At 37.0% G+C, this 17,931-nt stretch overlaps 1 protein-coding gene across 1 annotated transcript in view; it reads right to left on the reverse strand.

The window, feature by feature from the left end:
• The window catches only part of LOC127644427 (CKLF-like MARVEL transmembrane domain-containing protein 4), a 37,787-nt gene that overhangs the window by 4,228 nt on the left and 15,628 nt on the right, over positions 1 to 17,931 (reverse strand). The window contains exon 3 of the mRNA XM_052127982.1: positions 8,713 to 8,811. Within this exon, the coding sequence (XP_051983942.1) occupies positions 8,713 to 8,811 (99 nt within the window). The remainder of the gene's footprint in view (positions 1 to 8,712; positions 8,812 to 17,931) is intronic.

The raw sequence follows: 17,931 nt of genomic DNA on the forward strand, positions 1-17,931 counted from the left end.
AACTTCAAGGCGAGAGGTTAAACAGCAGTGAAGAACGCTTCAGGATGTCCCAGAGTGTCCAGCAAGTGCCAGGACCGTCTCCTCCTGAGGAGTCAGCTACAGAATCGTGTCACCACAAGTGCAGAGCTTGCTCAATATTAGCAGCAGGTTGGTGTGAGTGCATCTATGAGTGCATCAGTGAGGTGAAGACATTTGGACAATAGCCTGGTGTCAAGAAGGGCAGCAAAGAAGCCACTTCTCTCCAAGAAAAACATCAAGGACAGACTGAAATTCTGCAGGAAGTACAAGGATTGGACAGCAGAAGACAAGGCCCCTTCCGACAGTTTGGGACATCTGAAAAATCGATAGTCCGGAGAAGAAAAGGTGACCGCTACCATGAGTCCTGTGTCATGCCAACAGTGAAGCATCCTGAGACCATCCATGTGTGAGGTTGCTTTTCATCCAAGGGAGTGGGCTCTCTCACAATTATGCCCAAAAACACTGCCATGAATAAAGAATGTTATCAAAAAGTCCTGCAAGAGAAACTTCTCCCAATGATCCAGGAGCAACTTGGTGATGATCTATGCATTGTCCAGCACCATGGAGCACCATGTCACAAGGCAAGAGTGATAATGAAGTGGCTCAGAGATAAATACATTGAAATTTAGGATCCGTGGCCAGACAACGCCCCGGATCTTAATCCCATAGAGAACCTGTGGTCAATCCTCAAAAGGCGAGTGGACAACAGAAGCCCACAAATTGTGATCAACTCCAAGGACTAATAAGGCAAGAATGGATCGCCATCAGTCAGGATTTGACCCAGAAGCTGAAATCCAGCATGCCAGATCGAATTGCAGAGGTTATGAAGAACAAGGGTCAACACTGTAAATATTGACTCTTTGCATATATTTTTTTTTTTATTGAACAAAACACAAATTAACAAGACATAACAGCTTATACAAGTAAGGGACCAGTGAAATACATACATACAGTGAGGAAAATAAGTATTTGAACACCCTGCTATTTTGCAAGTTCTCCCACTTGGAAATCATGGAGGGGTCTGAAATTGTCATCGTAGGTACATGTCCACTGTGAGAAACATAATCTAAAAAAAAAAAATCCAGAAATCACAATGTATGATTTTTTAACTATTTATTTGTATGATACAGCTGCAAATAAGTATTTGAACACCTGTCTATCAGCTAGAATTCTGACCCTCAAAGGCCTGTTAGTCTGCCTTTAAAATGTCCACCTCCACTCCATTTATTATCCTAAATTAGATGCACCTGTTTGAGGTCGTTAGCTGCATAAAGACACCTGTCCACCCCATACAATCAGTAAGAATCCAACTACTAACATGGCCAAGACCAAAGAGCTGTCCAAAGACACTAGAGACAAAATTGTACACCTCCACAAGGCTGGAAAGGGCTACGGGTAATTGCCAAGCAGCTTGGTGAAAAAAGGTCCACTGTTGGAGCAATCATTAGAAAATGGAAGAAGCTAAACATGACTGTCAATCTCCCTCGGACTGGGGCTCCATGCAAGATCTCACCTCGTGGGGTCTCAATGATCCTAAGAAAGGTGAGAAATCAGCCCAGAACTACACGGGAGGAGCTGGTCAATGACCTGAAAAGAGCTGGGACCACCGCTTCCAAGGTTACTGTTGGTAATACACTAAGACGCCATGGTTTGAAATCATGCATGGCACGGAAGGTTCCCTGCTTAAACCAGCACATGTCAAGGCCCGCCTTAAGTTTGCCAATGACCATTTGGATGATCCAGAGGAGTCATGGGAGAAAGTCATGTGGTCAGATGAGACCAAAATATAACGTTTTGGTCATAATTCCACTAACCGTGTTTGGAGGAAGAAGAATGATGAGTACCATCCCAAGAACACCATCCCTACTGTGAAGCATGGGGGTGGTAGCATCATGCTTTGGGGGTGTTTTTCTGCACATGGGACAGGGCTAACTGCACTGTATTAAGGAGAGGATGACCGGGCCATGTATTATGCAGATTTTGGGGAACAACCTCCTTCCCTCAGTTAGAGCATTGAAGATGGGTCGAGGCTGGGTCTTCCAACATGACAATGACCAAGCACACAGCCAGGATAACCAAGGAGTGGCTCTGTAAGAAGCATATCAAGGTTCTGGCGTGGCCTAGCCAGTCTCCAGACCTAAACCCAATAGAGAATCTTTGGAGGGAGCTCAAACTCCGTGTTTCTCAGCTGACAGCCCAGAAACCTGACTGATCTAGAGAAGATCTGTGTGGAGGAGTGGGCCAAAATCCCTCCTGCAGTGTGTGCAAACCTGGTGAAAAACTACAGGAAACGCTTTGACCTCTGTAATTGCAAACAAAGGCTACTGTACCAAATATTAACATTGATTTTCTCAGGTGTTCAAATACTTATTTGCAGCTGTATCATACAAATAAATAGTTAAAAAATCATACATTGTGATTTCTGGATTTTGTTTTTAGATTATGTCTCTCACAGTGGACATGCACCTACGATGACAATTTCAGACCCCTCCATGATTTCTAAGTGGGAGAACTTGCAAAATAGCAGGGTGTTCAAATACTTATTTTCCTCACTGTACATACATATATATATATCTATATATATATAGATATATATATATACACACACACACATATACATACATACATACATACATATATACATACACATAACAAAACACACAATAAAACAAAAAATAACCACAAAAAAACCAAACAAACTTAATTATAGGTGTTAAGATATAGTAGTGTCTAAATGTATTGTGATAAGTTTAAGGTCTATGTTAATTTAATGTCATATAATAGTATTCATTATTATTAATAAATACAACTTCTGGTGATGTTGGTGAGATAGAGAAAGAGAAAGATATAGATTTAAACTTTGATAGATATGGAACAATCAGTTATAATAATAATATTAATAGTTGTAGTAGTAGTAGTATAATACTAGTAATAATAATAACAATAATAGTAGTAGTAGTGGTAGCAATAATAATAATAAAAACAATAATAGCAGGAGCAGTAGTGATAATAATAATATAAAAATTATATTATTTAATCCTCCCCCCCGCCGCCGGCAATACCAAATGTGTGTCCATTCCAGATGTGTATGACTTCTTTCTTCTACAGAACACAAATTAAGATTTGTAGAAGAAGACCTGTTGGTCCATAAAATGCAAGTGAATGGTGTCTAGAACTTTGAAGCTCCAAAAAGCACATAAAGGCAGAATAAAAAATAATCCATATGACGCCAGTGGATTCAGAAGTGATATGATAGCGGTGGGTGAGAAACAGATCAATATTTAAAGTCTTTATATATATACATATATATATTTATGTAATATCACACGAGCAAGAGTGCGATATGGCCCTACATCAGCACTGCTGTGATTCGGCCGCAGTGCTTAATTACAGCAGTGCTGATGTAGGTTCATATAGCACGATTGCGAGTGTGATATTGCTTATATACAACAGTTCAATGAACAAGTAAATTGTTTTACATTTTGAAAAACCGAGTAAGGGCATAAAAACGCATTTGTGCATGGAACTATATTACGCTACGGATCAGAATCTGCCGTTGCTGGTTCAAAACAAATGATGCATCCAAACCTCCATTAGTAATTCAAAAAGTTCACTTCAGAAATACTATCACGGCTTGTGCTTGTTTCTAACAAGTTATTGGATAAAAAGGTGTGTGCCTGTCTATGTGTCTTTGTCTGTGAGTGTGTGCGTGTGTTCTCAAGAGAGAGAGGAGAGACGGAGCGTGTGTGATCACCTGTTGCCACTCCCAAGCAGATATGCTGTCAGTATTCTGTAGGTAAGCTTTCTCAGCGGAAAAATAGCATCCAAGCGGGGGTATTTCTCCCTATTTCGTGGTAGCCGCGCAAGAGTCGATCACTATAGAAACAGTGATGTCTTCCGCCATTTTTAAACAGTGTGTATCCAATGTGGAAACTCGGTAAGCACCTCGAGTTCTGTAATCAAACAGTCCAGAGGTGACCAAGAACCCGATGGTTACTTAGCCACCGCTATCACGTGTGGAGATGGGAGAACTTGTAGGACAACCATCACTGCAACACTCCACTGATCTGGGCTTTATGGCAGAGCCTATCCTCAGTGCAAGACACAAAAAGCAGCTAAAGGACTCTCAGACTGTGAGAAACAAGATTCTCTGGTCCGATTACACAAAGATTGAACTATTTGGCCTCAATTTCAAGCATCATATCTGGAGGAAACCAGGCACCGCTCATCACCTGTGCAATATCATCCCAAAATTGAAATATGGTGATGGTCATGCTGTGGGGGTGTTTTTCAGTGGCAGGGACTGGGGGACTGGTCAGGGTTGAAGGAAAGCAGAACACAGCAAAATACAGAGATACCTTAATGAAAACCTGGTCCAGAGCGCTAAATAACTCAGACTGGGCTGAAGGTTCACCTTCCAACAGGACAATGACCCTAAGCACACAGCCAGGACAAAGCAAGTGTGGCTTAGGGACAACTTTGTAAATGTCCTTGAGTGGCCCAGCCAGAGCTCGGACCTGAACCCAATCGAACATCTCTGGAGAGACCTGAAAATGTCTGTCCACTGACGGTCCCCATCCAACCTGACAAAGCTCGATCTCCAGAGAATAATGACAGAAAATCCCCATATCCAAGTGTGCAAAGCTTGTCGCATCATACCCAAAAGACTTGAGGCTGTAATCACTGCCAAAAGTATTTCAACTAAGAACTGAGTTAGGGTCTGAATACTTATGTCAATGTGATATTTCAGCTTTTTCTTTTTAATAAATTTGCAAATGTATCAAGAATCTGGGTTTTGTTTTGTCATTATGGGCTATGGAGTATAGATTGATGTGAAAAAATAAATATATTTTTTAAAGCATTTTAGCATAAGGCTGCAACATAACAAAATGTGAAAAATATGAAGGGGTCTGAATATATATATATATATATATGACATCTGCAATATTATCAGCTGTGGCTGCATAGGTGACATCACTGGACAGGTGAGCTTGTAAGCATTCAGATGTTGCACAATGTTGCTTCTAGGCAACAAACACATTTAAACAATTCCTCATAACATAAAAATAATACAGAAAACATTGAATGTTTAAAATTATGTTATAAAATTAAGTTTACACACTAACAATTTTGAATTATGCTTTTTATGGGTGTAAAATAAATTAAAATAGATTTTCTAAGGGCAGTTCTCCAGAGTAAAAATGTGCAGCCATCACAGTGCACAAGGCCAGAAAAGGATATTACAATGACCACCAGGACATATTTTGACCAAGAAAACTTAGTTATGATTTAGCAAAGAACCTGATCCTGAATCAGCATAAAGAATGTATTCCATTTTTGACTTCTCTTTGCTGGGCCAGCTACAACAAACCTTTTCACAGCCACAAGAACTAAGCAGGCTGGCTCAAAACAGACAAACTTAATGGAAAGTTATGAGGGTGGGAAATGTTTTTGATGGCTCCAGTTACACACTAATATGCTCAAATGAGCAAAGCAGCAATGCACAGACACAAATTCAAAGTCCTGAGGTAGAAGAAAAGCAGAAGAAAACAAGACTGGTAGAGGCAAAGAGAGAGGTGTGTTGGAATAAAGGCAGATTTATACTTCTGTGTCAAACCTACGCTGTGGGGTACACGTACAGTAGCGAAGGCATTTGCGGCACAGCATTCGCCGTAGCCTGACATGTCCCCCAGGATGATGGGGGATGGCTAGCCACTATGGGAAGCCTACAACGTGGATTCGGCGCAGAAGTATAAATCTGCCTCAAGAGAACAAAATGTAATCAATGCTTTCTGAGTGACAACAAAAAAGGAATGAAGACTAAAATAAACTTAAAAAGCAAGCTTTTCAATTTTGTGGAAAGCCTACATTTGTAGTCCATGTCTGTTAGCTTTATATGCAAGTACAGGGGCGGTGCTAGGATCAGTGTATAGTCAGGGCTTAGCCCACAGGATATGTGTGGGGCCATCCTTTGATGAAATATCAGAATATAAAAAGATAAAAGTTTAAATGTCACATCTGTGAGGTGTAATTTATAAATCTTTAAAGATTCCTGAAACTTAAACTGAAAGGTCCAACTAACTTTTGTCAGATACTGTATGCTCAAATACCAGAAATTGTGTGCTTTCAAAACCATGTACTTTAAAACATGATAAATAAGACTCTATTTTGTCCCTTTCACTTTCCGTAATTCAACATACATTGTGTACAATTGACAGTTTAATAGCCTTTTACTGATTCATCAGGTGGTATTTTAGAAGATAAAAAGGTTGGCAAAAACACAAACGTCCAAACTCGTGACTTGAAGTTTGCAAATTTCTCGAGCACATCTGTATATATTACTTTTGTTTTCAGGGATAATTAATTACAATTATATACAAATATTTGGTACTTACTGCATCTGAATGAACCAACTCAACACAATTTCCCATATCTCACCAAGACAGGCATTTCGACCATTCACACACAGCCGCAATCGCGAGTCTCGGGCGCTCTTCTTGCATGTGTGCGCATAAACAGCAGCTGCCTACAAGACAGCGCGTGGGTACCGAATTGAGTTAGACTAGTTTTTGGTGTCATTAAAAATGTAGTAAGACTGGTCTAAATCATTTATATTTATTTTCATGGGCGTCATGCAACAGTGTTTGTTTTTTTGAGGGGGCACCAAGGTCAGCCACCGCTACCACTATTCCCTCAACCCAGAATAAATTACGTTAGAAAGTATCACTTTTTTAATATAACAATTAAACTTGCAGTTGTTTAGTTGTTGTGGAGTGCATATCTTTTGACAATTTTACATAATTTTATTTTGCCATCTTGCCACCTCTTTTGTGCAGCCATTTTCCACACAACTTAAGAGGTGGTGCAAAAGGTGGCAGCACAAATGCAATGATGCCCAAAACTGCTTAATCTCAATAAAAATAATAAGGAGCAGCTTTCTTTAAACATGAAGAATAAAGAGAGCGAAAAACCTGTCAAATTCATGCACCAATGTAAATGAACAGAGACCAAAAACAGAGATCAAACAAAAAACATAAACATATTACACTATTAAAAAAAAGGTTGACTGTTCCACAGAGATCACACATAATGGGCAAACAGTAACTACACTGAAGTTGATGCAATTCATTAGTTTTTATTACCATAACACCACGCTTTCACGTGGTGCTTGACCTTCCTTGTGAACGTGATCTTCATGGGAGTCATGGGACACTATGTATAGAACATGTGTGACTCGATTAGATTTGGACTGACAAAAATTAGACATGTTAATTAAGATTTTTTACATGCTATAATCATTTAATTCAAAGTTCAAATAATCAATTCAAAATCCTTTTAGCTAAAAAATCCAAGGTGCCCCCTTAGTCTTAATAAGCATGACACCTCTGCATACATTACTTAATATTTCAATATTACATCTTAGTATCAACTTGTTATGAAGTTATGGTATTTTTGACATCACTACATGATAATAAAAACATTCAAGGCTTAAATGAAAACATTCCTGGCTTAAGGTGTACACCATACAAATTTACCTAGCAAAAATGAACCTTTAGCTGCTTTTTCACTGCATCTCACAAACCACTGGAAGTCAGTCATTGGAGAGTCGAAAGGGGGCTAAGTGAGGTTCTGACCATCTCTGGATGCAACATTTTCAGATCCGATTTGAAATTTGACAGCGTTTAAATATTTCACGCTATATGCGACCACCCGACCGGATGTGATGTATTCGTGCAAAACTATCAGCGTAAAGTGAGAAATACAGTATCAATGGATTTTGACCTAAACTTTATCTTAACACCAGCTACTTCTGAATTTTGCAAAATATTCAGAAGTAGTAGTAGTTTGTATAAACATTTTTTTATACAAACATAAAGTCAGACATTATTGTTTATGTTGCAAATATATCATAAAAAGCTTTTTTATTACAGTAAATGTGTGATTAAATGTGAACATGCACATACAAAATCTACATATAAAAATCACATCTATGAATTTCTGCTTCCAATTTGCTGAATTATGGTAGTTGTTTCTGTTAACTATCATACTATTAACTATAAAAACATTACTAATAATAAATAACACTATTAATAATAAATACTGAGAAAATGATATATATATATATATATATATATATATATATATATATATATATATATATATATATATATATATATATATATTATTATTATTATTATTATATATATATATATATATATTTTTTTTTTTAACCAGCTTTAGCAGATATACATAGAATTGAGATCTTTGGATTAAAAAAAATTCCAATAAAAAGCTCACTAAAATGAGAATGTCCCTCCCCCTGATACCACATGTCTCTGACTAGCGATATGAAGTAGCAAATCATGGTTCATGTCTGTGACGTAAACATAAGTTTATTGACAATAAAAAAAAGGGAGACTCTTTGATATGTCCTACCCCAACATTCTTTTTCAATATGAAATATAACACAGGTAAAAATGCACTCAACAAGCCAATTCATGGGGGCTTTATCATACTCTCTCTAGGAACTATACATTTACTCATTTTCAGTCACAAGAGGGCAGTAGATCCCTGGCAGATTAAGTCCCACTTAAAATACTTCAGAAATGACTAAACATTTGAAAGTGACAACAACCACAACTGATTTATTAGCCAGAATTCATTAAATAAATAGCTGAGTAAAGGGATAGATACCACAGCTGCAATCTCTGCTCCAGTTTTATGGTTGATAGCTGCCAAAACCACTGAAGCCAGAAAGAAAAATAAGGTGCTGGTGGCAGTGTTGATTAAATCCTGCAAGAGAGAAAAAGAGAGAATGTGATTACCATGCTGTACACCAGTTATTATGTCTCCAACTAATTGCTGATCTTTAAAAACATACAAGATACTGAGTTCACAGGGGCGGATCTACCGAGGTGGTATCGGGTGGTAACTGCCACCCTCAAAAAAGCATTGCCATCCCATCTGATACCCCAACATTTGGTATACCTATGTATAAATTATATATGTATGTTTACTATGATGATGACATAATGTACAGGAATAGTTTATTTATGTCGAACTGCTTCAACTCTAACCAAATGCATAAATGACTACAGCGGACCAATAGTGTGATTGATTTCGGCAGCGGCCAATCACATGCTTGCTACAGGAGTGTGCACAGTGTTTGGGTTTTTGTCGTTTGCAGTTTTTTGGGGCTTGGATTTCCTCAACCACAACAATAATGACAACAGGGACAGTTACATGAAAAAATAGAGGTAAAAAGTTAATTTCTCAGTTGTTTTCAAGTCTTCACTGAATACCTTTTTTAGATAGGCGTCAGTTATTGGTGGAGACAGTTGGTTGGGACATGTCATCACCACTTTTTCTTTAGTTTTCATCATGTATGAGTCTATGATCTCCAGTTCCAGAGCAAGTGTTTCTATTTTATCTGTATGTGTTTTGAGTAGTGATCCAGCACTGGAATGTGTTATTTTGAATGTTATGATGAGTGTTCATCGTGGCTGTTATCAGTGGCTTGACAGTGGGAGGTGATGTTCTATCCTGTATGTAGACGCACGCTTTCTCACTTTTCTTTTCCGCAACTTGCGCTCCTTTCCAGTGGAATTGCTAAGCAAAATGCTATCAAATGAAATACATCCACTCATGTATAGATGCAATCGTTAGTTTATTAATATAAAGAGCTATATATAAGAACCCGGAACCTCTTAAACTAGAAAGTTAAAAGGTTACCACTAGACTAGACCAATCAAGTTATGTTCTTAATTACAGTACTGATATATGTATTTATCTACTGACTAACAAAATCCCGAGACTGATAGTGGCATGTAGAAATGAAGATATTAATAAAACAAATCGAGTGCTTGAACTGGTAATCAAAAATCAATATTTATCAAAATAGATAATTTAAAATATTTTTTTACTGTGCATAACATAATAATATTAATGAGATTCACCACCTTGCACTCATTTTGTATGTGTTTAATAGACAATGTCTTGGTGCAATGGAGATATATATTTGGTTATTTGTTTTATTGTTATGTAAAAATACAAACAAAAAATCTAACATATATGTATGTGTGTGTGTGTGTGTGTGTGTGTGTGTGTGTGAGCGTGTATTTATCACTTTGTGGGGACCAAATGTCCCCATAAGGATAGTAAAACCCGAAATGTTTGACCTTGTAGGGACATTTTGTCGGTCCCCATGAGGAAAACAGCTTATAAATCATACTAAATTATGTTTTTTGAAAATGTAAAAATGCAGAATGTTTTCTGTGAGGGTTAGGTTTAGGGGTAGGGTTAGCTTTAGGGGATAGAATATTAAGTTTGTACAGTATAAAAACCATTATGTCTATGGAAAGTCCCCATAAAACATGGAAACACAACATTTGTTTCACAAATTCATCGATATGTGTAATTTGATAGTGATTTAAACAAATAAACTAGCAGCTACTTGAAGCAATGCATGGGTGCTTGCTTTGTTGTTGTCACCCCTCATGGTCTTCATGCCACCCCTTTTCCACCCCATAAAAAAATACAAAATAAATCTAGATCCGGCCCTAGGAGCTTAGCTCATGAAATTAAACTAAAATGAATAGAATTATGCCTTATCAAAAGAAATATTTACAAATGTAGAATCACATGGTACTTTGGCCTACAATAAGACTGGAATGAGCAATGAGTCCAAACAAAAACGCTGAAAGTAAGGTGTGGTCATGCTGTCATTGTGCCGAGTGCAGTAATCCAGTTTTACAGGCAGGGGGAAGCCAAATACACCAATAATTCACTGCCTTCAAACAGTGGACTCCAAAACACCAAACTCAGTGACATGTACTGTAGGGTACATAACTAAGCAAATTTTGCAACATTTTTAAAATGTTTGTTGGGTTTGAAATTCTAAAACAACAGACATAGTGTTAAAAATGACAAAAAGTATTTGGATACCTTCTGGTTGTCATGTGATGAACTACACATGTGGTTAATCTGCTAGAGCACATGTGTGAACTTTAGGGGAACCAAGTTCATACATATATTTAAAAAAACAATTCTGATGCCACCTGGTTTGATATTTTGTTATATATGTAATGGCATTCATACATTTATTAAGTATGGCTTAAGTATGCTGTTTGGTGCCACTGTTTATAGTGTGGCTCATCCAATAGACATGATTAATCAGTTACACAGATGCCAAGTACAGTTATGACACTGTTAAAGGTATGAGGCTCTAAAGTATAAAGTATAAACACAAATGGAAAATAAACTCTGTGAAGTTGTTTTAAAAAAGTGGAAAAATGAATATGGTTACAGTTGTAATACTTTCACAAGTCAGGGTCAATGCTTTCAGGAGAGAGCAATGATGAGAGGAACCAGCTGGAGAATGCTGACACAAGGCCAAAGCCTTCTCTGTGCACACCTCCAGCTGACCTGAGTGCTTAGCATCTGGTATAAAAGTGCATTTTGCCTGAGCCATCGCACTGCAGGGGATGAACTGTAACAAGTTTTTCAAAGCACATCACAAAGTAAACCTCACTGGCTGGCACCTCAAATTTCACATCACAGGCTAACACAGCACGAACTGCTGCCTTTGATGTTGCCAAGTGAATACAGACTGCTTTCTGCTCTAGAAAGAGTAAAACATGTTGTACATAAAAGTATGTGACTCGTGGGCAGTAGGGGCATCTTTACTTTGCTAATGAGGATGCATTAAAGGAAAAATTCACCCAAAAATGAAAAGTGTCATTATTTACTCACCCTCATGTCATTCCAACTATTTTATTTATATATATATATATATATATATATATATATATATATATATATATATATATATATATACATATTTTTTTGTTGCTTTCAAGGAACACAAAAGGAGAATTGTTGAAGAATATACTGCTCCATGCAATTATAATGAATTGGAACTAAAACTTTCAAACTACAAAAAGGATGCAATAGCACCATAAAGGCTCCAATATACTCACAGCAAAGATCTTCTTCATTCTTTGCAGAGCTAGAGAAAAGGTCGAAACAGCAACGCTAAACTGTTTGCGAACATTCGGACACTGAAATTAAAATATGAAGCTTGCACTGTCCTGTCAACAGACTACATGTAAAACATCAAAAGTGACATTAAAATTAGACTTTTATGTGTTATCAATTACTACATGCCTTATTCAAAGATTATAATTCACACAAGATCAGTAAAAGAAGCTGTTTTAACCACTTGAGGATGATTTGAATTCATGTATACAGTATATGGAGTAGATAATGTGCAATTTGTCATGTTTACATTCTGCATTCATGGTGCTAATGCTAATGCTAACCCACTATACGTGGCCATAATATGCACAGGTTACCATCTGTTACTGTATTTTAGTGTTATTTTTTATGATGAATATACTTCAGTTTCACTAGAGTATATCTAGTGGTATAATAGATCCACCTTAATAATAGTCCTTAAGACTTTTGTGCCACTGTAGCCTATATTCCAAGTGTTAAACTTAATTTCCAGTGTGTTTCTTCTGCAAAGATATCATAATATTTCAGAGGACTTGGGATATAGCACAAAAGTGGTATGAACAATTTTTATTTTATTAATTTTTTGGTCATTTTTATGGTAATTGATTTAATATAATTCTCTATACATTGTAATTGAATAGAAAATAATGACCAGTAAATTCTTTAAAATGTATCCTTTCATCAAAGAAAGTCAAATAGGAGAAGGACATGAAGGTGGGTAAATAACTTGAATGTGATGTTGTTGATATCCATCAAAGGGATAGTTCACCCAAAAATGAAAATTCTCTCATCATATACTCACCTTCAAGTCATCCCAGATGTGTATAACTTTCTTTCTTCTGCAGAATAGAAACAAAGATTTTTGGAAGAATATTTCAGATCTGTTGGTCCATTCAATGCAAGTGAATGGTGATCAAAACTTTGAAGCTCCAAAAAGGAGATTAAGTCAGCATAAAGGTAAGCCATAAGACTCCGGTATATTAATCAATTTCTTCTGAAACAATCCAGTTGGTTTTGGGTGAGAACTGGACAAAATTCTAGACAAAATTCACTTGCATTGTATGGACATACAGAGCTGAGATATTAAAAAAATAAAAAAATATTTTTTTGTGTTCTGCAGAAGAATGAATGTCATACACATCTTAGATAGCATGAGGGTGAGTAAAAGATGATGACATTTTCATTTTTGAGTGAACTAACCCTTTAAATAAGGTAACAGCCAGATTTCCCACACTGTACAAAATTAAAGTCTCCCTTTCTCTCTTCTTATCTGCAAAAACTTAAATAAATACACACTCAGCAAGGAGAGAATAGATAAAGCTGGGTGGCTTGTCAAAGTGCAGCCAATAAGGACTCCAGCGTGACTTAGGCATGGCCACCCATGTGACATAATGCATGGTAGGAGAGATTGGCCACACTGTTTGGTTTCACTCACACTAAAGTAAAACCATGCCCATCTTAAACACAGTATTGTGCACAAAGCAATATGTCAAATAATTTAAATGCATACCAAACCAACCTTTGCCTTCACACACTTCAACAGATGGCTCAAACGCAAGCCAAACTAAATTTTGAAACACACTTAATGTTAAAAACTGCTGACGAGCTTAAATGTTCTATGAATTGAAAGAACACAAAACATATGCCTGAGAATAAGGTAAGGTACGAAGTCCACACAATTACTTAGCGATGAATATTAATAATCGCAATAGCCTTATTTAATACAAAGTTTGCATGCACACAGTGTAGGTAAGATGAAAATGCATGCAAACAAGAGGAGCGTCATGAGTGCCCTTGAAATGCACTCTCAGGAATGTGTGTTTTGGCGGAATGTGTAGAAAAAGCAAACTGGGAACCGTGGTGTTCACCCTGGGTTCATATCTCTAAAATACTTAGCCATTGTGGCCCTCCATACTTTTTAAGAGAGATTCAAGATCAGATCTATTGTATGCTTCTGTTCTTCAAACATACATCTAACTTAGGGTTGTTGTTTTAACACGTTAATTCAGTGCGATAAATTATATAACAAATATGTCTACAAACCATAATAAGGAATATTCCTACCATCATCGGAGCAATTCAAGCTTTAAGATGCTCAAAAAGCATCTGATGCAGGTTTACAATCCTAAGAAAGTCTTTTTTTTATAAATCTATTTAGAACAGATTGACGAATTCAATTGCAAAATGTATTGCTCTGGATTGTAGACCAATGATATAATGAATGATATATTTTATTATATACATTATGATTATTTAAATAACTAGTTATAATTATTTAAATGGTAAGTGGTCTGCACTTATATAGCGCCTCTTTAACCTTAACGGTACTCAAATTGCTTTACACTGCGATTAGTGGCCGATCCTCTCTACCAACTGAGCCACAGCCACCCCATACGAAGTTTGCATGCACACAGTGTAGGTAAGAAGAAAATGCATGCAAACAAGAGGAGATTCATGAGTGCCCTGGACATTTAATAATTATATATTGAATCTTTGCTATTTGAGTGCCTTTCTCAGCAAATATGTATATATGTTATTAATTGCTTAATTAAATTAATTCTAATAAATTAATCTAACTCTAACTTAAAGTTGGTGTCTGATTTTAGTACATTTTTACCCTCATGTTCTGTTGAGATTTAATTTTTATTTTTGGAATGTTCCTCTGACCTAATCAAAATCCTGCAAGCAGATATTATTGAAGCATTTTCTGTGTTTTGCCACAAAATTGCCACACACTTTTCAGAAATGTTACTGGGCTTCATTCTGATAACATTGTGTCTGTTTCTCTCTCTACATTGTGTGCACAGGTCAGATAATTCTAGCATGGACAGACAAAGAGTTTTATCAAGTTGAACTTTTATGTATTATCAGTTCTCGTAAGATTGAGAAAAGTTATGAAGTATCGACCAGGTTGATTTTGAAGTATTTTTCAGTGTATTTTTCAATATATTAAAATGGCCTTGGGGTCGCTCAGACCCCAGAAAGAATGTGTGGGTTAAGCTACACTTGTGCAACATCACCTGCAGGATATGTCATTAAATTAGGATTTGCCTTTTCTAAGGCCATTGATGTATGTTAATGAGGGGCAGGGCACTTACCTGCGATCCATTCAACATGCTGTCAAAAAGTTATTACACACATGTGGTGTATTCATGGAGAGACAATCTGCCAATGTGAAACATGTATACATGAATGCATATGTATCTAAGAGAGAGAGAGAGAGAGAGATGGAAGAAAGAGAATTAGATAGGGTCTGGACAGAGATTTAGGCGGTAGAGCTCGCTTCTGTGGTGTATACGCTCTGCGCCAAATACTCGCAGTGGTGCGTTTAACCTGATTTATACACTGCTTTAGGCAACAGGAGGCCCATAGTGTGCAAGAAAAGAAAAAGAAAGACTACTTCCATTCCAAGTTTACTGGGCAAAAACAAAACCTAATCCTGAATGTTCAGCAGTATCTCTTTATCTGCCTGGTGGCAAGAGTTTGAGCTTTCTACAAAAAGCCTTCCCTCGCTGATACTGTATACATGTTTATGTGTGTGTTGAGAGCATATCACACTCTGTATACTAAATGTAGGACAGGGAAAAAGAGGTTGATTTGGCTTCACTACAGCATAAAGTCTGATTTCATCTTTAATAAAATGATGGGGTCAAATCCCACCAGGTAACAAAATTTGAACAAACACCCTTCTCAAGAACAAGCACCCCCAAAAGGCAATTGAGAATTAGATATTAAAAAACCATTAGTCATGTGCACCTTGGTCATTTTGACTACTCAAGTACTCAACATAAATCAACTGAACTTTTAAGACATGTATAGGCCTATAATTACAGCACGTTTATGGTGGTTTTACGCTTTTTAAGCTTATACATTTTAACACCATGTGTTCTCTTTAGCCTTTCTTTTAAGCAAGAACAGTCCTGTGTGTACATACTCTAATCCATTCCACACAGTGTTAAATGCTTTCTGTAAGGGACCAATTAAAGTTGTGTCGACCCACTTTGGGTATTATCCAAAATGCCAACAAAGGTCAAAATTAAAAATGAGGCCCTATTTTGCCATTTGAGTCTATAGTACTTGTGTATAGTGCCCAATGATATAGTATTATTTTGGACTTTGATCAATATGAAACATTCTGAAGTTTAAAATTAATGTCTCACAACATGATCTATCTTTGTGTTCACTTAAAAGAATGCCAAGTTCTAGCTCATAACTTGCAAAGCAACAGCACATAACTTGACTCAAGGATTAAAAATGACTACTACACATGCAGGTGAAATGCTTCAAGTAGTTATGAGAAAATCAGAGGAACTAAATCTTGTAATAATCCTGTAATTGCCTCACAGTTGCAGACATTTTGCACAGGACTTTAACCGATAATATTGTAGAATATGAGAAAAAGCAAGATAAACAAACCTATTAAATCTACAAAGTCTCCATGAAGATAACACCACTAATTTGTAATTTTTAACAAGTTTAATCAGTCCAGATTTCCAAATTACATTTGTGCATCTCCAACCTTCTCATAAATGTCCTCTAACTCATGTTCAGTCATATCACATAATCATAGGTTCACTCCATGACTTCTCTGAAATGCCATTCTATTAAAGCATGCAATTTAAAACCAATCAATTTCCACATTACCTAAAAAAAATAAATACAAATAAAATAACTATCACCTCATTTTGAACAAATGTTTGTATAACTGGTGTTTTCAAGACCAAAGAAGGCCATGACCATGTTTTTTTTTTGAGTATGTGTGTGTTTGTGGTTAGACATGTTAACTGGGAGAGGTTTGTGAATGGGTACAATGGTGCCTGCTTACCACTGTGAGCTGAATGTACTCATTCTACTGATTTATCATGTTCAATGATGTCAGTCACCATGCCAGCCCCCTTTGAGCCAGGCACAGAATCACACCATGAAAGTATTCTGTAGTAATAGGGTGCTACACAATGAACGAACCTTCCCACGCAACTACCCCTCTGGAACCAACAAAAGAGCTCAGAACTACCAGCTTGCTTTGTGTATATGTTCTAATTTAAACCACTTCAGCAGATATCAACAGATTTGGCTCAAAACCCAGATTTTTTACTTTAAAATCTAAATGCAGACTATTGAATATGATCAGTCACAATTCTGCTCTTCATAGGCAGAAGTTTAATTGGTGCTGAGTTTGAGAAAGCTTTATCTCAAAGCACAAAATAAAACACCGTCTTCTGGGACAAAAGGCCAAAATTGCAGGGCCAAACTCACGAGAGCGTAATTTCAGCAACGAAAAGTATAGATCACTTTTAGAGCTCCATTATGTGAAAGTTCCTGAAGCGCAGCAGTGAAGTTAGGAAAGCCAGAGATATAAACATGATAGGAAAGGAGAGCAGAGCCAGGCTGTTACAGAACCGCCATCCCAGTGCATTAAACAAATTAGAGGCCTGGGGCTGATGGGGTCCTTCTGGCAGGAGATGGTGCTTGGTCCAAAACTTCAGCCCCACCACAGCTGAAATGATCCTAGAGATCATAGTTCTTCTAATGAGGCATGGCAACACTAACAAAACCTAAACCCTTTTAAACATCTTGGTGATAAACCAAGACATGTTGACAGTCCATGAAATCGTTAAAGGGTAACTAAACCCTAAACCAACTTTTTTAAGTTAATGATCTGTAAGCATGGGGCTTTATTAGTACTGGTCATTGATTCAAGTAATTTTTTTGACATTTGTGTATAAAGTGTTTTAATTCTACCATATATGGTGTAAAACCGTCTGAGTGCTGGCCTCTTCAGGTTGAACGGTGGCTACTGCAGTTGAATTTTCCTATTGGCTGTTGCGGTACTTCGTGACGTAAGCGGTGACAGCTGACGTAAGCAGGTTCCAGCTCACCACGGCAGATTCATGTACA

The sequence above is a fragment of the Xyrauchen texanus genome, chromosome 1 (genome assembly GCF_025860055.1).
Source record: "Xyrauchen texanus isolate HMW12.3.18 chromosome 1, RBS_HiC_50CHRs, whole genome shotgun sequence".
Classification (NCBI taxonomy): Eukaryota; Metazoa; Chordata; class Actinopteri; order Cypriniformes; family Catostomidae; genus Xyrauchen; species Xyrauchen texanus.